Genomic DNA, 24,285 nt, shown 5'->3' on the forward strand with positions numbered 1-24,285 from the left:
ATGGAAGGATTTGGAGCATTCCCTCCAGAGTGAGGGCATACTCTTGAGCATCGACAGTCCCAAGTGTATTACTGCATGAACAGCAGCATCTCATGCAGTCCAATCAAACCAAATGATTTCGAAATGTTTATTTGTACAAGAAGATATAATACAAAGTGGTCTCCGCATTCCGTAACCACTGCCTATTACTAGTAAAGGAAACAAGTCTCAACTTCGACAGTTACCACTGCACAGTATAATTTTACCAATACCCAAGTGAATGACCGGCCATAGCGCCAAAACAGCGCTCACACCACACACACGCACACACAAAAAGTATAGGCAGATTTTACTGTGCTAACTTTGTACCGCCAAGGTCAAACAGCAGTCAGAAGACTTTCGGACTATAAACCATGCAGAAGAAAACACAGTTCACAGTGTACAAAAAAAAATTGCAGTGTACCCGAAGGCTTGCTTTACACCTTTGCTACCAAAACTGCATAAAACATCTTAGCAGCCGTTTTAAATCATATACTCTGCATCTTTCGACAGCTTGCTACTACAAGCTCGCCACTTCTGCGTTAAACCTCCAAGCCCTGCTAACCAGTGACAAGCAAGTCTGCATTTGTGACTAATCCATCAAACAGACCACCACTTGGGAAGAAACAAAGGCCCAAAAACTTATGCTGTGGACAATTTCTGCACTCAGCCGAGCTGTGAAAAGCAAAAAACTGGTTTTCAGCAGCCCTGGTCGCTATGCGTAGCTTCCACTTTTATAACAAGCAGGGAACGTAAAAGTATGGATGAGCCACCAACATTACACAACAGTGCAACACCTTTTCACTGCAACACATCACACCGGGACAACCCAGTCAGGTCTATGAAGGGGAAAAAAAAGGTAAAATCCTGAAGTGTACTGCCAAATATTTTTCGAACAGGCAGTGACACCTGCACATCAATGGTGCCCATGAAGATAAAGAAAAAAACAAAACAAAACTGATCCAACTACACACGTTCACACTAGTGTAAGCACAACGGCAGGGCACGGGGCATGAGGGCAAGTCAGTCCTGTCACACATACACACACACACATACGCACACGCACACATGCATTCACTCCAAATAAAAAGAAAACCACACCTATTTCACACAAACAAGAAGAAGCAAGACATGCAGAGAGAAAAGGAGGAGACAAATCTTTACAATAAGTGCACCGGAGGCTGGGCACATATTAATTTCTTAAATGTACCTAACACTTCTTGGTCTGCTTTTGTTCCTGCTAAAATCATGTCAAGTGGATGAGAGAGAGAGTAGAAAAAGCAGTAGCAGCACTAGCGAAAACTGACAAAACGAAATGTGCTTTACATTCACAATATCTTTAAAAAGAAAGAAAAGTATGTGGCTGTCATGACAGTGGCAGCAATGGCAGCAGCAAGTGGCAATGGCATACGACAATGTAAGGGAAGAGAAAAAGTCAAAAGACAGGCTAGGAAAGAGGGCCACAAAGTTTCAAAGGAAAAGAAAAACTTGGCTGCAATCTTGCTTGCGTGATGCTTTTTTTTTCTTCTGCTCTCCTCGTGAGCACACGACCCCTCCCCCACGGACCAAAAAAGGATGCAGCACCCTACACTTGCAGGCCCTCAAATCTTCTGGATCTTGTCCCCGACAACCACAGGATTGTTCTTTCGGATCTCCTGAGCACCCATTTCTTTATAGTCAAACGTACAGTCATGCTCGTTGGAATATCTGTGCAGGCTGCAGAAGAGGCCCCCGCAGCGACACTGGAAGCCTGCACACAGCAAGGGCAGAAGCGGTAACATCAGGCAAGGTCAGAGCAATTAGACCTAACATTGCATAAATAGGAGTGGCAAATATGTTTATTATACCTCAAGTGTCTTGATAACAGGGTATAATGTGAGTGTTTGGTTGTTACACTTCATACACAATGTTTTCAAAGGCAGCAGACAATGCATAGTTTGAATTTATTATACAAAAAAGCACTAATGCACACAAGCACGGTATTTATAAACAAACCACAGAAAAACACTACCTCTATGCACAGTCATTTTGCTGGAGGAGTCATGTAATTTAGAGTTTAGCCATGAGCTAACTGCAGCCTCTGTGTCGTGGCTTTTTAAAACGTGGCAGCAAATGACTGTTGCATACTTGTGTCTCTATCTGGAGGCCACTGGCTTAAGATTGCTTCTTTCAAGGGCAAGCCAATGAAGCCTGTTTTCTTCCCACAAAAATGTGGCAGTAACCATCAAAGATAATCAGCAATGTCAGCAATAGCTTGTGTGACCTGCTCCTTATCTCCATGCCATCTGATTCCTGAAACCTCATGGGCTTATAAGCAGACACCCGTAGTGGAAACTTCTCTGCCAACCACAATGCCAAATGATACCACTACAGTCGCCGGCCGATTTTCCGGACTCCAAAAATTCGGACATGCCCGATTATTCAGTCAGCTTCCGGGCACCGCCATTCTCCCCATAGACCATAATGTATAACAACTGCCGAAAGTTCGGACACCTCGCAACCTCTCGTCTGATTTTTCGGACACTCCTTGAGCCAACTCGATCGAGGGCATCATGCACCGACTCTGACCGGCGCTTAGTTCGACTTGCTGAACGCCATTTTTGTTTTGAACAGAGCCTCCTTGCTGTCCCACGAAGTGGCGCTACTGCAAATCCCCACTCATCATCGTTTCTGCCTGGTTCGATAGAGTGGCTACAGCAGTTCCGGTCTCAGCCTAGTAAGCCACGTCAAGACAATCCAGCAGCCGATTTGTTTCTTCATGCACGACAATGCGAGTAGGACACATTTTTCGTTTGTGTGACCGGTGTCGGCATGACGGTGTGGTGGTGTTTGCTTTGTGTGCTGTGTCGAGGTTGCGGTGATCCAACGCGGCGTACGGAAACATCGCATCAAGTCTCTAATGACGCCGACAGTGCCCGCGCAGACTGCGCTGGGGAATGCCGGCAAGCGGGTGCTGGGAGGCCTAAGATTTGTCGCCTTCCGATGTGCTCCCTACTGACACGGAAAATGTTCTGCCAAGACCTGCGCAGTGGTTGCATTGCGATTCCGGACACCGTCTCATTTGACAGTTTCACAGGAGCTGACACTGCTGTCCTGACATGTGCAGAACTCGACGACGGCGAGATCATTCGTCAGGTTTCTGCTGCACCGCCGGACGATGACTCCGAGTGGGAAGATGACGCACCATGTGCTACGCTGCCGTCACATGCGGAGCGTGCACAACCAGTGACTGTGCTTTCAGCCGCCTATAGTGACCGTACGACCCTCTCCGAGTTTCAGGCTTATCTGATTGCACGTAAACGGAACAGCGTGCAACGGCGCACTCACGATTTCTTCAAGCCTACTGCCGAGCCCGAATAAGTGCGTGGAAATAAAGGATTTCATTGCTTTTTTTCTTAATCTGCTTTTTCGGACACCTGTTTATTCGGACATTTCCGCAGTCCCCGTGAGGTCCGAATAAACGGTCGGCGACTATACCTCGTCTATGTTGTAATCACAGCACCCCTGTTCCAAACTCCCTAGCTATCACCACTATCCCAAGCGTCCTGGCTGCCACGCTCGATGTGGGGGCATCTGCTGCAAATGAGGTGCTACCCTTCTAATATATTTAAACCTTGATATCTTGAAACCTTGAAACCGCAGACTATATCTTCTCGTCAGCTGTACGAATTATGTGAAGCCAGCCACGCTTTCGTGTCCACTCCACCCTCATATGGCTGATAGTGCCGCCTGCAGTGGGACAAAGCTATCATGCAAAGCACCAGCAGGAGGAAGTGAATGCTTTGCCTGCCACTCGCTTCAACAGGTCTCCAAAACTCAAGATTATGCAACCTCCAGTACTAAACACAGGAAAACAGCGCACATGACACCACACCATCTTGGCACGCCCACTCTTTGCACATGCAACAGATTACCTCTAAAACAGTGTGAGAGGGCTGTGCATGCTCTCGTGCATGCTCTCGGCCGTGCTGACAGCCATGGCCCCGCTAGAAAAGGAGACGCATGCCAACCTGCTGTTTATATTTCAACCGTATGACCACCTGGCGTTCACGGAAGATCCCATTTATTGTCTCGGTACCCCTTAGACAGCTGTGAAAATGTGTTATATTGAAATTTATATATAGAGGTTGTAAATACATGATGCTACTCTATGGGCCCCCAAGTTATGAAAACTTGAATACTTTAGTATGTCTATAATTTTGTAATATTAAAGTTGATTATATTAAGGTTTGCATATCTGTCTACTTGGCACACCCATTCCAGGGAATTAGTCAGGAATGGGCATATATCAACATCACATATGCCGTGCCGAAGCTGTTCAGGCAAATACTAAATTTGCTCGAATCTAATGTGCACTTTTTTTTCCCGATAGAATGGGTCCGAAGCTTGCATGCATGTTAAAATAGAGTATGACCCTAAATCTGTGTTCCCATATCACCATCGGCATTTCAACATGGCCACCTCGTATACACTTGGAGCCTAGTTGCTGTAGCTTCCTCCATATGCTGTAGTATGTGTGCTTAGATTAGTCCACCGTCCGTTCCCCCCCGTTTTCAGCGTTTGCTCTTCTGCATGGAAATGCAGACTGCAAAGACATGGTGAGTTCATCATGATACCGCAATTAAAAGGAAACTGATTACATGTGCAGAGACGGACAGAAATTGGGCTGTATCACAGGTGATCAGAGTTCCTGAAGCTTGCATGAGGGACTGACTAACAGCAGAGGCGTTCCCATTTGGCAGCTGCTGCATACAGCGCAGCCTGTACCTTGAAAGGGATCTGCTATGGAGACACAGTCTACGCATCTCAGCACACATCGCTGCATTCTCGTTTAGTTCGCATTGAAGCAAGAGGCTGCACAAAGGTAAATTCGTTCGCACCAGCTACTACACTTCCGAACTCCAGCGTTTTGATAGCGTTTCCGCAGTCATTGAGTGGGACGTGTTTATGTTTGCTTGTGCACGCGTGACACTATATTTACTTAGCACAGTAAAACCTTCTTAAACCGTACCCGCCTAAACAGTATTGTTTTATAAGTAATAAAGTCAAATCTCCGACTCGGCAATAATTGAACATAATGAGTATTGTATCCGCATAAACCATACCAGCTTACTGCTTACATATCGATTAACACGTAGTGTTTCCACTTTGCGTCGCGCTATCATGGCGGTAGGTTGGCCCGGCAGAACAATAAGCCTCGGAGATCAGAACGGCCTTCAAGCGCAAATGCAGAGGGTGCTTGAAAGGGTGAAGTCACATTATTTTGGCGTCGTGCCAGAGAGCTTGTGGCCTGCGTTGCGTTGTGCAAGCTAGGACTCACGTCATGCCGAAGCTCAGACAAAAAACGGATGCTCAGCATAGAAATAAAATTGAACCTGGCCAATTCTTATGGCCAGAAACATCCACTCCGTAAAGCGGGGGGAAGAAGCGCACATTCAGCAGTAACAAAAAACACTTCGTCTCAAACTAGTGACACCCTTCGTAACATGGCACCAATGAAATCCTGGGTGTGCCACTGCCTCAACCTAGGCAGCTGTGCTGGAGGAAGCAAGGGAAACAGCGCTAGGTACAAGCACAAAACCTCCTGACAAAAAGTGGCCGCCCAACATTAACAAGGGTAAATTCCACTCGGACCTCAACAATGCCACAGCTGCTGCTGAAGTGTACGTAAGCTGCATGAGGAAAACTGCTCAAAGACAAGGCCCAGCACTCACCCGTGAGGCCGACCTTTTTGCGGCATATCCGACACCGGTTCTTCTTTTTCTTCTGGTCCTTTTGGTCATCTTGCTGGCTGCCTGTTTCAGAGGTCACACTCTCTGCCGATTTTGATGTTGCACCACATGCATCCAGGTTCAGGTCTGCCTTCTGCAACAAGCAACAGGCCTTATAGGACCCATACAAAGACAAGGTATCAGCTACTCTCACAACACACACATACAAAGAATTCAGAACACACACTGCAACAAGTCACTAATGCTATATGCACACTGACTTTAGAAAGATAAGCTAGTAATGCAGCTGCATGCTTACGGAAGTCCGAAGCTGCAATGTTTATTAGTTCTTAAGCACACTTGTCGCATAGCTTTTCACACTATGCAACATGCACTATAATACTGGTGCCCAAAATGCAATAAAACTAGCCTTGAATGAGCAACAGCACAACTATATGACAATCTACATATACATTTTGAAATTTGGATGGCAAGCATCAGTCTGTAGAACACTATGCACTAAAATGCAAGCTTATCTTGCCTACATGGCAATCCCATTCACAGTGCATTCCAAGTGAGCTCACTAGCTATCACTGCCAAGAACTTACTGGAGTGTGACGTGTCAAGATGGACCACACAAGTATAAAGTGCATGAGCATGACAAAGCCAGTTGTCCTCAAAGGGGTATTGACGCAGGAAGGGAATACAGTAAAACCTCGTTAAACCGTACTCGCTTAAACAGTAGTTTCGTTTTAATAGTACTAAAGTCAAATTCCCAACTCAGCGGCCATTGAACAAAGTGCATTTTGTATCTGCATAAACCGTACAAGCTTATTGCATACGTATCGGTTAATACGTAGCGTTCCCTCTTTCCATTGCACAAACATAGCGGTAGGTTGCGATCGCAATCACGGTGTTAGGTCGGCCCGGCAGAACAAGCCTAAAGATCAGAAAGGCCTCCAAGCACAAACACGGAGGGCGCTTAGAAGGGTGAAGCCTGCCATGAGTAACTGCACAAAAGGAAAAAATTAAATCAGTGAAGAAACAATTTGTGATAACTCAAAGGGAAGCTCACTACTTTTTGAAGCGAGATCAGGATGCCTTAGAAAACGCACTTATAAAGCAAGATATAAGAAGGAAGAAGAAGCATGTGCTTACTGCGGTAAAGCTAGAGGAACGATTGATCATATTTTAGTAGAACGTAAAAATATCTACCCAGCTGTCGGTTTAGGCTCCTCTGGCTTCCTTGAAGCCCTTGGGTTCAGAGATAGCAGGGGGAAGGTGAACATGTCCGCAATAGAGATTAGTGAAAGGAGATTGGAGGTATGGTGGAAGTAGGGAAACGACAAACAATGGAGGCGTGCAAAAACAAAGTTAGCTATAGGGGTTCAGAAACTTTGGTTATGGGAATTCATAGTGGGGTTCTTTTCCTACTTTTTTTCTTTTCTTAACATAGGTAGGACATCCACATCAACATCATTTCAGTGTTGTGCCTGAGAGTGTTGTGGCCTGTGTTGCGGCGGCGTGCAAGCTAGGACTCTCGTCATGCTGAAGCTCCGACAAAAACTGTGCTAAGCACAGAAGAAAAATTTGACATTGTCCGTACCATTGAACATGGCATGAATTCAGCACTGGCATGCATGAGGGGTCTACCGTTGACTATGGTGCGATGCATTTGGGCATGCGAAGAAGTTGCTCAGCAGTGCTGCTACAACAACGAAAAGGTGGCAGCTACGAGGTTTGACTTTGCGAGGTCACAACTTTTCGCCATCGTTGCCTCTGTTATTGCCGAAGTATCGCCTAACAACAGTGATGAGGATGACAAGGAAAGCGACAGCATGTGCGATTGAGGCCCGACCGTGGCAAAGCTGCATGTTATGTCAGCCTCATGTGGGTGTTTGCCTAGGAGGGGCTGGCGGAAAAGCTGGCTTTCCGCTCAAGCGAGTTTGAGGCGGCTGTTGTCGCTGCTAGGCCACCGTGGCATCAAACAAAAATACTTTTGTTGCGTGAAGTGAATAAATACTCCATGTTTTTTACCCTTTCATTGCACTCTCTTGCCCACTTGCCTTTTTGACAGGCAAGTGGGCAATCGCACTATTTCGGTTAAGCAGTACTACCGTTTAGTGCATACTTTTTTCTGAGCTACAGCCAACTACGGTTTAACAAGGTTTCACTGTACTATTGCCCATCGAGTGGGGAGTGCACATCATGCGACGTAACAGTTTCTTAGATGGCATTACACCACCGTGTATCCCTGCAGGAGACAGGAGCTAGTGACCAAGAGGGAGTGAACAATTGCCGCTCTGTGGGCGATTAATTTAGGCTTGTGTCTAGCAAATTTAACTCAATGGCAGCCAGTGGCAGCCATATTGCAATCACTTCGTTGTTGCCACAGTCAGAGAGGCCCTGTCACTTTTTAACAAGTTCTACATGCGAGTACTGCGATGGCCGAATAAGGTTAACAATGTCTTTCTCTCTTTCTCCATCCGAGGAGAGCAGCCAACATGATAATGCCACTTTGCGGTGGTGCCCATTTTGTTTAGACCATGCTGGTTTGTAGACACTCGATATAGCGCACTGGTGCTGTCGTCATCAGCAAGCGATGAAGTGTGACGGCGGGAGTGGAAGCTGCCGGAGTGGTCATCTCCTTTTCCAGTCTCACCCATGTGAGCGCAGGTAGTGTACGGGGAATTCCTCACGATGACCAACACAAATAGCTCTTCCCAGATCCCTGGCAATAGATTGCGTAGCTGGGAGAAGCACCTTTAGCAAAAGTAAAAGGCACTGCGGGTAGAGTGAACACTGCTCTCTGCTTTTGCTACCTAAAGATTTTAAAACAAGGTCAGGGCATGGGAACTACCTAATAAAATGAGCAAAACATTTTTTTAGTCAGAGTATTGATAACTACCATTGATAGTAAAACAGTGGTCTGCATTCACACCAAAATGGTTAAGTTTGCATTAAAAAAGGCCTCACAAACAGCATTTTATAAAAGCTGAGGTGGAAGTAATAAAAAACAGGAATCACAAATGGTGAAGCAGCTACAATTCTGACAAACACTAAAAAATAGAGTGTGGAGCAAGTGTGGATCATGTATTGCTCATTGCAAGGCACGCTATAGAGCTGGTTATTGGTTATAACAGGGATACACCTTGTTTTTGAGGTACCACCTAAAAGGTCAAAGGTTTCAAAAGCCAAAGGAAAAAAAATTGGCTGAGGCTTAGCTTGGTTAAGCCTAGTCAGATGCGAAGCATATTGGTGGCTAAACTTGGTAAGTAACTTGTCGCCGAGCCGCATACTGAGCACGTTGCTTGGCCAGACGTTCTTCCCGCTCTTCATCAGTCTCTGTAGCACGCCGCAACCTTCCCTTCTCATTCCAACGAGCAGCTCTGTCTCCAGGAGGCATCTCACCTCGTGAGTGTCTAGCAGAGGTAAGCGCAGCTGCTTATATACCGCCGCGACGGCGCGAGTTGGAGCCCCGTTTCTCCTCTGTCGTGACGTCACGGTGTCAAGTGGTCAGCCTTGAAGGCGACGCCGCGAGCGACGGCGCAAGTTGGAGCCCTGTTTCTCCTCTGTCGTGACGTCACAGTGTCACATGGTATTGAAGGCGACACCGCCGCGCCTGAGGAGCTGGGTTGAGCTCTAGTAATATGCTTCGCATAAAAATCAGGCAAAGAAGTCAACAGACTAGTGGAAGACAACTGAAGCTGAATACAGCTCATGAGCGGAGCAGTCACCCAAAAAAAAAAAAAAAAAAGATAGAAAGGGTAAAAAGCCAACATTATCGGCATTCTAGGAAACAAGCAAATATACATCTTAATTACCGTATTTACTCGCATAATGATCGCAACCCTGAATTTTGTCGTCAAAATTCGTTTTTTTTAATTTCCCGTGTAATGATCGCACCCCGAACTTGCTGCAGCGATATGTCATGTGCCAAGTGTAGCTAATAATGATCGTGCTTACCAACTGTCGAACGCTACGTGAACGACTCGTCTGCACGCACCAAACATTCTTAAGTAGATGCCTCATTTCATTACTTTCTCATCACTTTCCGCACTTCCATGACAAAGAGGTACAACCAAACTTGCCTTTATTATGGGTAGGCTTTACAATGGTTGTGGTCAAGAAAAACAAAAAAGGCACCTTTCGATTCTTTTCAACAGCACTCGTGAGCACGCAACAAATCGCGCGCGGCAATGTGATGTAGCCATGTTTACACTGATATGTTAAAAGTGTACCCTATTCATACGCCGACGCTTGTAACACAGCAAAGATATTCGCCCACCCTTAGCGGATACGTGCTGTGTTCGGATAGTAGTGAAGACAGATGCCGCAGTTTCCGCAGCACGCCGGCCATGTGTTTCTGTCACTGGCAGCTAAGCGCGCCCATCTGTTTCTGTCCCCTCAAAGTGGACATAGCTACATTATTGCCGCAAACTTGCCGATATTAACGATATTATCCATCACTGATACGGAAGAAACTGTTTCAATGCACGTAATGTACTCACGAGAAGAAAAAAAAAATCGCGTCCGCCGTGCTTCGCCGGCCGCCATTTTTGTTTTGGTGTCCCGCACCCGCATCCCGCAGCAAACACGGGCCGAAAAAAAATTTTTTTTGCACGGGAAATTTAACTTGCGTAATGATCGCACCCCTGAATTTGCGTCAATATTTCTGACAAAAAAGTGCGATCATTATGCGAGTAAATACGGTATCCTGCCCATACCTTCCCTATGGTAACAGCAGAACAGCATTGTCATGGCACTTCATATATGAAGCTGTTGAGATATTTAACTGCGCAGTTATTTTACACCCTTGAAGGCACAGCACAAAAAAAGGCCAGATTAAAATGTGCGTTACAAGCTACTGAGAGGGTCTTTTTAACACAGAACTGCTAAATTCGCTGGATATATTTGAAACATGCACATATGTAATTTCAACTTCCAATATTAATCTCTAATACTAAGTCTAATACTACTAATATTAATACAATACTAATACTAAGTCATGCATCCTGCTTTCTCTTAAATTGTCTTGCACATGTTTATCTTAATTTTTTGCAGCACCTTAGCAACATTGCAGCGTCGGCAGACCTGAGATGCAAACTTTCAATTACAGATGGCATTTTACAGATCTGCAATCTTTGTGAACTTGAGTAGCAAAATAACAGTAAAATCTTTTTTGCAAAACTGATTTGCCACATTAGTATATTATTCCCCATTACCAACTTGCCTCTGGCGGCCACTCTATACTGCATACCATACTTATTGTAAGTTCAGACTCATCAGTGTTCACCTAGAACCTTATATTTTTCTGCTGTCTGAACTGTCAGCAGAAATAAGTTCTTAATGGCCCGAAGAAAATGTCAATACAACGCTGTAATGCACATAAACAAACATGCATGCAACCACATCAGTCTGTATTCCAACTATCACCATGCCGCAACACAGAAGCACGGACGGTGCTTGCACGAAATTTGCATCTGCTGGCAACTGTACATCAAGGTTGACTGTTCCCTACAAATCATTTTTGCAGCTTTCTTCACAGCTACTATTCCGGCCATTTCATCGTAAACCTCATCACGACATACAGCGAGGATGGAATTGGTAATACTGGATTTGAAGCTTCCCGATAATTTTAGGCGATAAAAACTCGTAGCAGAAGACAAAGTTGCCAGAGACTGTCTCGCTGTGTACCAGTGGAGGTGTGGGTGCGCACGCTGTGTACAGGCCACGGCCACTGCCAGTGGGAACACAGGAGCCCGCGGCAATGCTCCACAGAACATCACCACAGGCACCTCATGGAGTGTTGTGGTGTAGGCGCAAGTTCTGCCCCTTTGCCACGCGCACTCGCAGCTCTGAGTCAATGGTGCATGCAGGCACACGAAATGTAGGAGAAACCATAGCAAGCAGCACACCGGGCACTCTGCTTAGGGCTCATTCACACCGGCGACTGACAGTGGTCGCGCGACCAAGTTGGTCGCAAACGGTCGCCTTTCTTGAAAAGCGACCATTTTGGGCCAGTCGCTTTCTGCGCGATTTTTCAGTCGTGCGACCGTGGTCGCAAAACTGATAAACCAATCAGCGGCGCACCGGAAGTGATCTTTCGTGTGTCTACATCCGGCCTCCTCCGGCGTCGCGTTCAAATTGCGCATAGATTCCGAGAGTTCTCGCTGAGAACGATAATCTCCGGGATTGCGTCTTGCGGGTCGCGCTCAGCCGGGCTTGCCGGTGTAAACATCAGTCACCTTCGGTCGCTTTCCGATTGCGAGTCGCAAATGGTCGCGCGACCTCCACAAGTCGCCGGTGTGAATGTGCCCTTATAGCTTTGACTGTGCCTGTGCCACAACAATTCACGATTTGCCAGTGGTGGTGCTACACACAGCACTGCCATGTGCTACCACTAGCAGTGGCCACGCCTGTGCATGGAAATGCAGGCTTGGCAACTTGACGGCTATGCCTGTCTAATTATAATTTGGACATGGCAGGCAACTACTGGACTGACTAGGCCAGACAGGAAGCAACCTTTTGCTACTTTCAGTTTTGAAGAAGCAAACAGCTAGGACTGACACGAGCTCTCCTGTTCCAAAGGGCCATGCCACATACGTTCATCCATCCATCCGTGTTTTCACGTCATCACGCATGCAGAGTTGAGACAATTAATGGTGCACTGGAAGATGTCTGAAATTTCAATCTGTATACACTCTGGATACCGGGCTAGCAATGGCACCATGAGGATGTCTGGAAAATGTATAGGCAACTAACTTTAGTTCATTTCAAACCTTGGAATAAAAACCGTGAGTAAATGTCAAGAACTGATTAACTGATTGATCTGACAAATGTATTAGCATTAACGCTTCGCAAGCCTTATGTAACCAACAAGACTGAAGAACACCACAGGGTTCATTAAAGATGCCTAAAGGATGTCATTTCATGCTGTACTCAAAGACGTGCCTTCACAAGATATGTCTGAACTTGTCAAATGACACGAGCAATTTGCCAAGTCCACCAAGCACAATTGTCTCCACTCCCCTGGCAGGACGCCAGCTGCGAGCACTGAAGCACGACATCAGGCACCATGTGTATTCCTATTGGCTTCTAAGGTACGAAGTCGCACCACATTCACCCTCCTACAACCACTTCTCCTCTCCTATGCCTACCTTACCAGTCAACTATTTCTCCACTCTTTCCTCCCAGGTTTTCATTCACATAACATCCTTAATGCTAACGCATTAAAAGCTGAAATTACAGTGGCATAGTGTGTTATTCTAGTTGCTGGCGTGTCAAGGAAGTGTTTTGTCTGCTCAGTAGGTTGACAATAAAAGCCGTTCCCTTTACACTGGTGTGGTGAAAAATACTGCCTCACCTGCTACTAAAGTTCACAGCTGCGATTTGCTACTGCCATCGCAAGCAAAACAACTAAAAATACTGTGCCCCCACTGCCACATTAAAACCAAGTGAACTGATCAACCTTGCAAAACAAGGCAATTGCTCATATAGAGGCTAAAGATACTGGCTAGAAGTAGCATCTTTTATTTGAATAAATACATAAATACGATGTTTAATGCATGCATAAGTGAGTGAATGCCAGCAGCAATGCCCACCTCGCTGACGGCTGCATCCTGGGAAGTGGAGGCCAGGATGGGAGGAACTGTGGGGCTAGCTGTGTTGAGGGCAGCGTCAGACACTGCCACGACGCTGGCGGAAGAGGCACTCTCGCTGGTTGAAGAAGACGACGAAGCTGCAAGCCCAAGCGAAGACATCACTCCTGACACTGCAGTGGCACCCATAGGAAGAAAAAACAAACAAACTTGCAAGCTTTATTTGATGCAAAAGCAACAGGAAAAAGGCAAAGCTTTGTTGCTCCTTCGTGGTCTACATTGAGTGTGCATTTTATTTAGGGGAGGGGGGAGTGCTGAGGAAGAGAATGCTACCTACAGCAGTGGCACTGCATCAGATTCCTGCCTATGAATCGTTACCGATCCCACAAAAACCAAAGCACAAGTTAGGACTTTTTTTTTTTTCAAGTAACTTCAATATGCAAGCAGCATGGCATCAATTAGCATGGCAACCTGCTGCACATCTGCTGGGAGTTGACACTGTGGCCACAACTGGCTACAAATGGCAGAAAGCTTTATTAACCTCACTGGTAGAGCTTGGAAAAGCTTGAGCCAGCGAAACATGCAACACAAAAAGAGCAGGAGACATCGCAGCATTGTGCTCCCGACTGCATTTATACTGAACAAGCGAACGACACAGGAGAGAATTTCTAGCTTCTAAATCCAAAGCAAGCCCAAAAACCTACACATACTGTGTGAAGAAAGCTAGCAGGTGACTAGACTTGAACCTCTTGCTTTTTATCACTTGGTATGAAGGCACCTGGTGGCACTAGGATGACCTGTACTCCATAGTTGTGCTTGCTCTCTTAGTTAAAAGTTTTTCATTGCTACCAACAGCATGTGCCGACAGAATCGGTTGCAGAAACACAGTAAATAAAGGCACCAGCGATGCCACATGGATTCTGTATGGCACACTCTTCAGCTCCAATCGTGAGCAAACTTACAGTGGTGCAAGTGAAACAGACTGTTGGCTTGCCAACATTCATGAAAAGTCCTGTAATAGCCACTCACCTATTACATAACAAAACACAACATTTGGAATTAGTTGGGCAATTCCTGCTGCTTGTTATTTTGTCTTTGGAATAAGAACTGCTACGCAGCATGATCAAGAAACTTTTTTTTTTAAACTTGTGTACATTTCTTCAAGTTTCGTAGTGTGCAAAACTTGCCCCTTTTTGACAATGACAAGAAAATTGATTGATTGATTTGTAGAGTTTATTGGCACAAGGGCCAGATGTGGCCAAAGAGCGCCAAGTCGATGATCTGTGCTTGTCAATGATATGTGGGTGTTGGTTGTGGGGAGTATATGATACATGGCTGCATAGTGGCCTAAAAATATTCGCTAAAAGGTGGAAAATATACATGTGATGCAATGTGGCTGTAAAAGGGCCTAAAATTCATTCGCTCTGGAGTGCGTAAAATACAAGTCTAAAAACATGACAGTGATTGATGGTGTCTGCGATGAAAATAGATGTTTCATGAGATATGGGTGATCAGTAAAACAACAAATGGCTGTAGCACTAGTGCCTCAGCAAGGCCTTGAAAGCAAGGGCTGGGAGGCACGTGCTCTAGAAAATGGTTTCATTGCAGCTACAACCTCCAGGTGGAGGCCGTGCTACAAGTAGCCTGGCCAAATTACATTTAGGGTGTCAGTTTCAGTTAAAAAGTTTAATACTGTTCCAAAAGTAAAAAGGGGTTCGTTGCTCAGAAAGAATGCTGGGTGTAATGGTATGTGTTGGAGATAAGCGGAGGGGAAGTACTTTTTCCTTTCTGCCTCTATTTCAGTGCATTGGATAAGAACATGAATAACTGTAAGCCTGTTGCCACATTTGGGACATGTAGGAGGTTCGCTTCCCGTCAAAAGATAAGAGTGAGTGGCGTACGTATGTCCTATTCTTAATCTACACAGAAGTACTTCCTTATGCCTTGCTGTTCTTTCAGTTATCCAGTTCCCTAATTTTGGTTTGATAACGTGTAGCTTATTCTGTACTGCATTATCCCATTGATGTTGCCAGTACTTCCTAAGTTTATGGCGTAAGAAGGGCTTAAGTTCGGTTGCTGCTATGGGTCTATTAATATCCGTTTCATTAAAGGTGACTGACGTTGCACTTTCGTCAGCAGCTACATTGCCTTTTATGCCCCCATGGCCAGGTACCCAACATAGGATGATGTTCTGGTTGTACATTATTGCTAGGCATAGTTGTGTGTATAGTTCATTAAAAACAGGGTTTTTATGTTTTCAAAAACTCATTAAAGCCCTTACTACGCTTAATGAATCTGTGAAAATGATGGCCTTATTGAGATTACTTTGTCTGATATGTTTTACAGCTGAGAGTATCGCGTACGCCTCAGCCGTGAAAATACTTGTGTTGGGATTTAGAGAATCCGAGGTGGAAAAAAATGGCCCAAGAGCTCCATACGCAACACCAGCAGATGACCTGGAAGCATCTGTATAATATTCGGCACAGCAGTACTTCGCTTGGAGTTCGAGGAAGTGTGATCGTATGTGTGCCTCAGGTGCATGTTTTGTTATTTCGACAAACGAGATATCGCACTCCATGGTCTGCCATTCCCAAGGCGGTGGAAGGCGAGTGGGAGGCAGGATATTTTCTGGGAGATGGATGTCTGTTTCGTCTACCATTGCTTCCAAGCGTAGGCTCAAAGGGGTTCTAATACGTGGGCGGTTACTGTAAAGTCTGGCAGCGCGCAGGTCGCTAACGATGGAATGGCATGGATGTTCGGGGTCTGATTTTACCTTGGAATAGTATGATAAACTTAAGAATATTCTTCGCAGATGTAAGGACCATTCGTTGGACTCAACGTAGAGACTCAACAGGGCTCGTTCTGAAGGCGCCTGTTGCCAGTCGTATACCGAGGTTATGGACTGGGTCGAGAATCTTTAGCGCAGTCTCTGTTGCGGAGTGGTACACCACGGCTCCGTAGTCGAGGCGTGATTGTACGAGACTCTTGTACAGGCTAAGGAGACACTTCCTGTCACTGCCCCAAGTTGTTCGAGAGAGCAGCTTGAGGAGGTTCATGGTCTTCAGGCATTTTTCTTTAAGATATTTTAAGTGGGGAATGAAGTTAAGCTTTGTATCCAGGATAATACCTAAGAATTTGTGTTCATGACTAACAGTTAGTCTTTCTCCATTAAGGTTAATGTCTGGTTGTGGCAGTACACCTCTCCTGTTTGAAAATAAGACACATGTGCTTTTTTGGGGGTTCAACTTAAAACCATTCTCGTCCGCCCACCTTGAGAATCTATTCAAGCCAAGTTGTAGCTGCCTCTCGCAAATGCTAGCATTGCATGACCTGAACCCTATCTGTACATCGTCCACATAGACGGAGTAGAAGAGTGTGCGAGGCAATACGGTGTGGAGGGAGTTCATTTTAACAATAAATAACGTACAGCTCAGTACTCCACCCTGCGGTACACCTGTCTCCTGCAAAAATGGTCGAGACTGTACGTTGCCAACTCTAACACGAAATGTCCTGTCAGAGAGATAGCTTTCAATTATTCTTAGGAGGTTGCCGCGAATGCCCATTGCAGAAAGATCCCGCCCGAAGGATCCCGAAGCGCCACGTAGTATCATACGCCTTCTCCATGTCAAGAAACACTGATAACACAAGCTGTTTGTGGACAAACGCTTCCCTGATGTACATTTCCATGCGTACAAGCTGATCTGTCGTCGATCTGCTTTCTCTAAAACCACATTGATATGGATCTAATTTCTTGTTAATTTCTAGATAATGTACCAGGCGACTGTTTACTATCTTCTCAAAAACTTTGCATAAGCAGCTCGTCAAAGCTATCGGCCTATAACTATTTGCCAAAGAAGGGTCCTTACCCGATTTCAATATAGGAATTATGATGGCCTCTTTCCAAGCAGAGGGAATTTGGCCGGACGACCATATAGAATTGTAAAGACAAAGAAGTGTTTTTTGTGTTTCAGGCGGCAGATGTTTTAGCATTTCATATAAGATGCGGTCAGAACCGGGGGCAGATTTGTTGCAGCTGTTTAGGGCTGCCTGAAGCTCTGCCATGCAAAAAGGTCTATTGTATGCCTCGCATTTTGTGCTTTTCCGGTCTAGTGGTTTTCCTTCTATTTGCTTTTTGTAGCTTTGGAATGTTTCAGAATAGTGCGACGAGCTGGATATCTGTTCAAAATGTGCGCCAAGAAAGTTCGCCTGGTCTTCCATGCTGTCGCCTTGAGTATTCACCAAAGGCAACGAGTAAGGCTGTCGACCGTTTATTCTATTCACTCTGTTCCAAACCTTTGTTTCATCAGTGTATGAGTTAATTCCCAATATATACTTTCTCCAACTCTCTCTTCTAGCTTGTCGCCGCGTTCTCCGACCCTGGGATTTGACCTGCTTGAAATTAACTAGATTTTCTGCCGTCGGAGAATCCCAAAGTAAAGCCCATGCCTTGTTTTGCTTCTTTCGCGCTTTTCGACACTCATCATTCCACCACGGAAGACGGCGTTTTGTGGACAATCCACTTGTTACAGGGATACATTTGGAGGAGGTGTCAAGGAGAAAAACTGTAAAATATTCAGTCCCAGCGTCTATGCTTAAAGCACACATGTCGTCCCAGGATAAAGTAGCAAGATTTTTGAACTTTTCCCAGTCAGCTGAGTCAGTTTTCCAGCGAGGTAATTGTGGGGGACATTCATTAGACATTGGTGTGCATAGAGCTACAGGGAAATGGTCACTCCCGTAAGGGTTTTTAATAACTTTCCATTTAAAGTGGGGTAGAAGAGTTGGAGATGCAATGCTAAGATCTATTGAGGAGTATGTTTTGTTTGCCAGACTGTAATACGTGGGCTCCTTCCCATTCAAAAGACATGCCCCTGAAGAAAAAAGGAATTGTTCAATCAGGCGACCTCTCGCGTCGCAACGCGAGTCGCCCCATAGGTTGCTGTGTGCATTTAAATCTCCAAGCACAAGATATGGTTCGGGTAACTGATCTATTAATGTTTGGAATTCTTGTTTGTGAAGCTGAAAATGCGGCGGTATGTATAAAGAGCAAATGGTTATCAGTTTATTTAAAAGTACAGCACGAACGGCCACTGCCTCAAGGGGTGTTCGTAGCCGTAGGTGTTGACAGGCTATAGATTTGTCAGCTATGATGGCTACGCCGCCGGATGATGCGAGGGCATCATCGCGATCCTCCCGAAAAATAACATACTGACGTAGGAAGTTTTTATGATTAGATTTCAAATGAGTCTCTTGGACACACAGCACTTTTGGAGTTAGTTCTTTAAGGAGTTCCTGGATATCATCGAGGTTGCAAAGCAGGCCTCTGATATTCATTGAATAATTAAGTGTATCCATATTAAAATAAATGTTGTGCTATGTGTCAAAGAGAACTTGATTTAGCTTACAGCACCCTTTTGAGGCCCTGTAATTGGAGTTTTGTCTTTCCTGGAGCGGTCGACAAAGTCGCGCCGCTCCTTAGGCGTCAACTGCGCCTTCTGACTCGGTGTTGTGTCCATGGCCTCTTGAGAGGCACTGGACAGCCGCTCTTGCGAGCGGTGTGTTTTACGTGAAAGCCTTGTCTCGGAAGACAAGGCCTTGGAGCCCACCATCCTGGTGGTTGGTGGGTTTTTCTTGGCCTCGGAGCTGGGCTGACTGGTGCCAGCACTAGCAGAGGCCTCCATTGTGGTCAAATTCGGGAGAGGTAGGGCAGCCTTCGCTGCTCCCACCGTGGGGGCGGGTGGCGTTGCCGCACGCTCGCTATGCGTGGTGCTGGCGTCCGCCAAGTGCCGTTGTGGTGCTGCCCCCCGACGTACCACTTCGGCAAAAGATGCGGTCTGTGTAAATGTTGATGAGATGCGTTGTCTTGCTTCTCTGAAAGTTATGTTTTCTTTTACCTTTATCGCAATTATTTCTTTTTCTTTTTTCCAGACTTCGCATGTTCGAGAGTATGCAGGGTGGCCACCATTACAATTGCTACAACGGGGCTCAGCCTTACAGTCATCTGCAGAATGATCGTTGATGCCGCATTTCGCACATGTTAGCCGCCCTCGGCAGCTCTGGGAAGCGTGGCCAAACCTCTGGCATTTAAAACAACGTCGCGGGTTCGGGATGTACGGTCGTACTCTGATTTTGATATATCCAGTTCTAATGTCTCTGGTAATGTGCTAGAGCCAAAGGTAACTATCAGGTGCTTAGTTGGCAGCTCTTTGTTGTCCCGTCTGATCTTTATTCTTTGTACGTTTATGACGTTTTCGTCCTTCCATCCTTCCAGGAGTTCTTCTTCGGTCAAGTCCATTAAGTCAATGTCAGAAATTACGCCTTTGGACGAATTCATGGTTCGGTGTGCTGTTACACTGACGGGGATGTCTCCAAGTTCTACAAGGTTCGTTAGCTTGTCATGTTGTGTTTTGTCTTTCAATTCGAGTAATAAGTCGCCACTGGCCAGCTTGGTGATTTTATAACCGCCTCCAATGGTCTCTGTGAGATACTTCGTCACAACGAATGGTGAAATCGTTCTTGCCTTCTTGTCAGGTTTTTCACTGTGAACAACGTGAAATTTCGGGAATGTCTGAGTGGCTTTGAGAGAAAATTGAAATGTAGCATCGGTGCGCCCCCTTTTAGAGGGACGATCGGTTGAAAAAGGGTTGGAAGTTCCCATGAGATATGTTGAGTATTCAGCGACGACGCCAGTCACCCACCACCGAGCCCAACAAGGGGACAAGGCAAGGTATGTGGTGAAACAAGCCCTGCCATGCCAACTGTACGTCGTCGCTATAACCACATATGTTATAACCAAGGTAGGTCATAGCACACCAGGTTAACCCTCGCCGCCAGGAATGTTGGAAGTTATCAGAAGAAAAAGAAGACAGGAAAGACTAAAAGGGAAGGGAAAGACGAAGGTGTGCGAAGAGAGAGACAGGAAAAGGCGACTGCCGATTTCCCCCAGGTGGGTCAGCCTGGAGGTGCCGTCTATGTGAAGCCGAGGCCGAAGAGGTGTGTTGCCTCCGCCGGGGGGCCTTAAAGGTCCAAACACCCAGCATCGGCTCAACCCCCAGGATCCCCTTTTCCCCAGACACGGCTAAGCCGCGCACGGCTACACGCGGGAGGGGCCAACCCTCGTGTGCTCGGGTCCGTGGTGACGCAACGCACCAAACGCCTGCTTGCGCAGACGCCCCTGCGGGGTAATGACAAGAAAATATGCAGATGTCAACTTTAACAAGGTCCAGCAGTTTTTAAGTGAAATGGCCAAGGAGACCAGAATACTATAGGCTGCTGCAAATCAGCGAGCTTTATTCTGCTCTTGAGGCACTATGCACAAAGCTCACCTGTTGGGCTGCCCCTACCAGCTGCCTGTTTGCGCTTCAGGGCATCCTTGTAGCATTGTGAACAGAGGCCGTCCGTGGCTGGGCTGCCATAAAAACCGCAACCGGACCGGCACAAGGCCCCACTTTGCGACATCTGATTGGTGTCTCGCTCCATGGTACCTCTTCCACCCAGCGTCGCTAGTCACGTCCGCACAGGAGGAATATGCTGTTCCTGCACCCCTGTCAAAACCATGCAGGCTGTCAACACGTGTACGCATGACAGTGGAACAGTCACCACTGATGTGAACGTACACATAACAGTACAGCCTGATCTGCAGACATCACAAAGTACACTTGGCTTTGCTTAGGTAGCCAAAATCATCGAGCGTGCAACAGCAGCTAGGCATTAAAAAAAAAAGTTCCACGGGTGCCGTCATATCCGCAGATAAAATCGAGATAAATTTGAAGTCTGCACAGAATAGCAAGGACGGCTGAGCCTTATGCGTTTAGCGTGCAATATTGACAGCAATAGAAAAGGGTCACAATTTATCCGCTAGTATTCTTGAAAGCACCCTTGATTCAATTAATTACACACAGCCACCCCATACGTAGCGAACGGCGCTTGCATGTGCTAGATGAACGAGACGCGAAGAAAAATGCTGAGAACATCGATAGTGGCGTACGAGATTCGGTTTCGTGAGGAAATCACTTTATGCACTGACGCAAGCAAATGTAAAAGCAGGCGAACATTTATAGAGCCCTTTCACCGCTGTTCGAAGTGCTGCTGCAACTCGATTACGTCTGTAGCCCCTGATGTGACGCAATCGTTCCCGCACCTGAACAAAGCACTGACAGAAATCGTTCCTCGCAGAACATAGACGTTAACTATCTGTCAAACAAATTCAAATTTCCTATAAATAGCGCATAGCAACTGATTGACAACAGGCGTCCAAAGAAAAACGAGGACAAGGTGAAGGACATCACCTGATCTGAAACAACGAACAATGGCTAGCGTGATCCCTCCAGCCAAAACGCTCGTCCAACATCGAAAGTTGCTGGTAAAATGCGTTGTTCAGCCGCACGAGCAAAACCCACCGAGTCATTGCCCTTGAGAAGCGATAGGAGCATCTCCGAAAAGTTTACGGACATCGACATCAGTGCACGTGAACAAGGAAACAAGCAAAGGCTCGCACATCAATGAGGCCAGGACATGCACTTCCGAGTTTTCTGCCATTTCACGCCTATTGGTGCGCGTTCCACACCGTAGGCGAGGAATGCGTAATGCAAAACGGCGGCTTACTGCAAGAAAAGCAGCGTCCAGGGCACGTAGGCAGCAAGGCCACAAACGCGCGACAGGCGAGGGCAGCGACGGAAAAGTATGCTGAATGGTTCAACACTATCTCCTAATTGTAACTCGCGGCGCTACTAGCAGTTAAAAGCCGTAAGACTAAATTGGCAGGTGAGAAATAAGGCTAACCTTAAAGTTGCTCGTAATAAACACGAAACAAATGCACACTACACGAAGTCCAAAATGCCCCCAATGATAGCGAATCTGCGCAATAGGCCTACAATTACAATATCCTAGTGTTGCTCATCATGTCTTTGAATATAGAAAAGCTCATGAAAGACCTAAGAGATTCACCGAAGCAAAACGCGACTGCCAACGCGCGTCTAAGCATACAGCTGCGTCATTATGTCGAGAGCCTCGTTATTAGACGCCTGGGCGTAGCAATGTTTTAGGCCTGACTTGCTCTCCAGCTGATAGCGGTTTTCTCACCTAACGTTGGCTCAGAACCGTTATCCCAACAACAGGGTACCGACGAAGAGTCCGTTGCAGCCACAAACAGTCCGAAGGAAACCACAAGGTTGGTTTAATGAACGCTTCCTTGTGGGAGAAGTGCACATTCACCACCAGAGAGACGAGGAGAAAATGGCGTCCACCACGTATATTAGACAACTATCCGACGAGATTTCACAGCCAAACAGTGTCCAGCCTACAACAGCATCACTCGCAGACAATGTCGTCGGAGTCACTGCTCTTTGTCTTCCACGGTTCATGAAATAAGATGCATCCCGCTCGCTGAACAACAGCCTCCAGCCAGAGCGGACAATGCTCAGCCTTTCGTAGCTTTCGTGATGAGCAGCAGATTGCCACAATCAAAGATCAGAATTTTGTCACGTGACGACAAACCTAGCTTGTGATTGGATGAGACTTGGAGGCGCTGCTAGCGTTCCTTGCCCAAGAACAACTATTTCACTTCCTGCGGTGACGTTAACAGGCTTTCCGGTAACGGTGACGCAAGCACGCAAGCCCTTGTAGAAGAAAAAAAAGAAGCGCTTTTCATCTTCGCCTCGGCTGACGTAGTAGTTGAAAGGGTTGAAACGCTTAGAAATCATATGGACTACACGTACCCGACTCATCAAGGTCGTTAAACTCGTGGTGTTTAACCAGATCACTAGGCACCGCACGTGATTGCGTGGTGTTGAACCCGTTTAGGGCAGCCACCTCCGATAAGTCATGGCTGTTTACTTTTGAGTGATGGGTTCTCTAAAATGGCAAACAAACAAAAAAGAAGAAAAAAAATACCTTTCGAGAAGAACTCTAGGAAGCAATAACAAGGAACGCAAGACCGTTGACTTCTGCAATCTCGAGGAGTTTCTAATTTTTACCCCCTACCACGGAACTACGCCTCCGACCCGAGGAGCGCTCTCAAGGTGAATTGCAAAACGCCGTGCCCGCAAAGAACTTGCCAGCTTAGCAACTAATGCGCTTGCCTTTTAACGTTCATTGCCAGCTTTAAAACATGTCGACCATTTGAAATTCTAATCCACATGTGCGTCAGTAGCGCGAACAATACGCACCTTCTCGGTTTCGATCGCTGTCGTGTTTTTTTCGCTGAAGTGATTCACGTCACAACCTGTTTCTGAAAACCCCAACCATGACCAACATGTCTTTCTTGAACTTAGCTTCAAACTTTGTTTTACTGCATGAAAGAAGGGGCTCACGTTACGGTAAAGTCGGGCTACTAGTTTTAGATAATGGGCAGGGCACTTACCGTTCGTGTCAGTGCGTTCTAAACAATATGCGCATTTGTCCCATGACGTCGACGTGAGGAGGTAGGCTAGATGGGAGAAAGTGGCTCGGCTCTCGCTTTCAGACATTCTTACCGTTCAATTTTGACGCACGCCTTTTGTCCTCGGCCATAATTTGGTTCACAGTGACGGTGCGCGTGCTCCCCGTAGTAACGCGAGGTCAGGGTAACTGCGCGTTTTCTTTGTCGTGCTCGCAGCCGATCACCAATTCGTAGAAGCGACGCGCGCTTCGTGACGGATGCCAACGCAACTCCTCGGACTAGGCACGAATCTGGGGCCCTGTTATCAAAAAACTATTGTTTGAGCTTTTGAAGTGGTGCCTTCCTTATTGACAGCGATTTTTGTCGAAGATCTAGTTACTCTGACCAAAAGCTAGTCGATGCATATACCCGTTCAATATTGATAGCTACAATCCCATCATTGCAACAATGTCAAATTCCGAAACGTAGTTTATGCTTACTGATCTTACGTTTGCACCAGATGCCTTGTTACTTCTTTGTGTTTCCATGTAGTCTTCGGCTGTACCTTGTCATATCTATTCCATGCAGACGCATCTTT

At 46.3% G+C, this 24,285-nt stretch overlaps 1 protein-coding gene across 6 annotated transcripts; it reads right to left on the reverse strand.

Annotated features, from left to right (window-relative positions):
• Positions 1-113: 113 nt before the first annotated feature.
• drn (doctor no) lies at positions 114-23,953 on the reverse strand. Of its 6 annotated transcripts, XM_070537720.1 has the most exons (6): positions 23,691-23,781; positions 23,497-23,558; positions 20,656-20,874; positions 13,334-13,503; positions 5,733-5,901; positions 114-1,768 (listed from the first exon to the last, which is right to left on the reverse strand). In XM_070537720.1, exons 3-6 carry the CDS (start codon positions 20,807-20,809, stop codon positions 1,620-1,622), a joined length of 642 nt encoding a protein of 213 aa, XP_070393821.1. In that variant the 5' UTR covers positions 20,810-20,874; positions 23,497-23,558; positions 23,691-23,781; the 3' UTR covers positions 114-1,619. The 6 variants fall into 6 exon arrangements, with proteins under 6 accessions (XP_070393821.1, XP_070393820.1, XP_070393819.1 ...); XM_070537719.1 differs by lacking the exons at positions 23,497-23,558; positions 23,691-23,781 and adding an exon at positions 23,803-23,953; XM_070537718.1 differs by lacking the exon at positions 23,497-23,558 and having other exon boundaries at positions 23,691-23,846.
• Between the last annotated feature and the right edge of the window lie 332 nt (positions 23,954-24,285).

This window comes from Dermacentor albipictus, chromosome 4, assembly GCF_038994185.2.
Source record: "Dermacentor albipictus isolate Rhodes 1998 colony chromosome 4, USDA_Dalb.pri_finalv2, whole genome shotgun sequence".
Lineage (NCBI taxonomy): Eukaryota > Metazoa > Arthropoda > Arachnida > Ixodida > Ixodidae > Dermacentor > Dermacentor albipictus.

What these genes read in the sequence shown, in the direction of transcription:
- drn (XM_070537719.1), bottom strand. Translation starts at nt 20,809, where the DNA reads ATGGAGCGAGACACCAATCAGATGTCGCAAAGTGGGGCCTTGTGCCGG. An exon ending in AGGATGCAGCCGTCAGCGAG is followed by an intron (nt 5,902 to 13,333) that starts GTGGGCATTGCT and finishes GGGTCCTATAAG; the next exon opens with GCCTGTTGCTTGTTGCAGAA. An exon ending in CAAAAAGGTCGGCCTCACGG is followed by an intron (nt 1,769 to 5,732) that starts GTGAGTGCTGGG and finishes TGCTGTGTGCAG; the next exon opens with GCTTCCAGTGTCGCTGCGGG.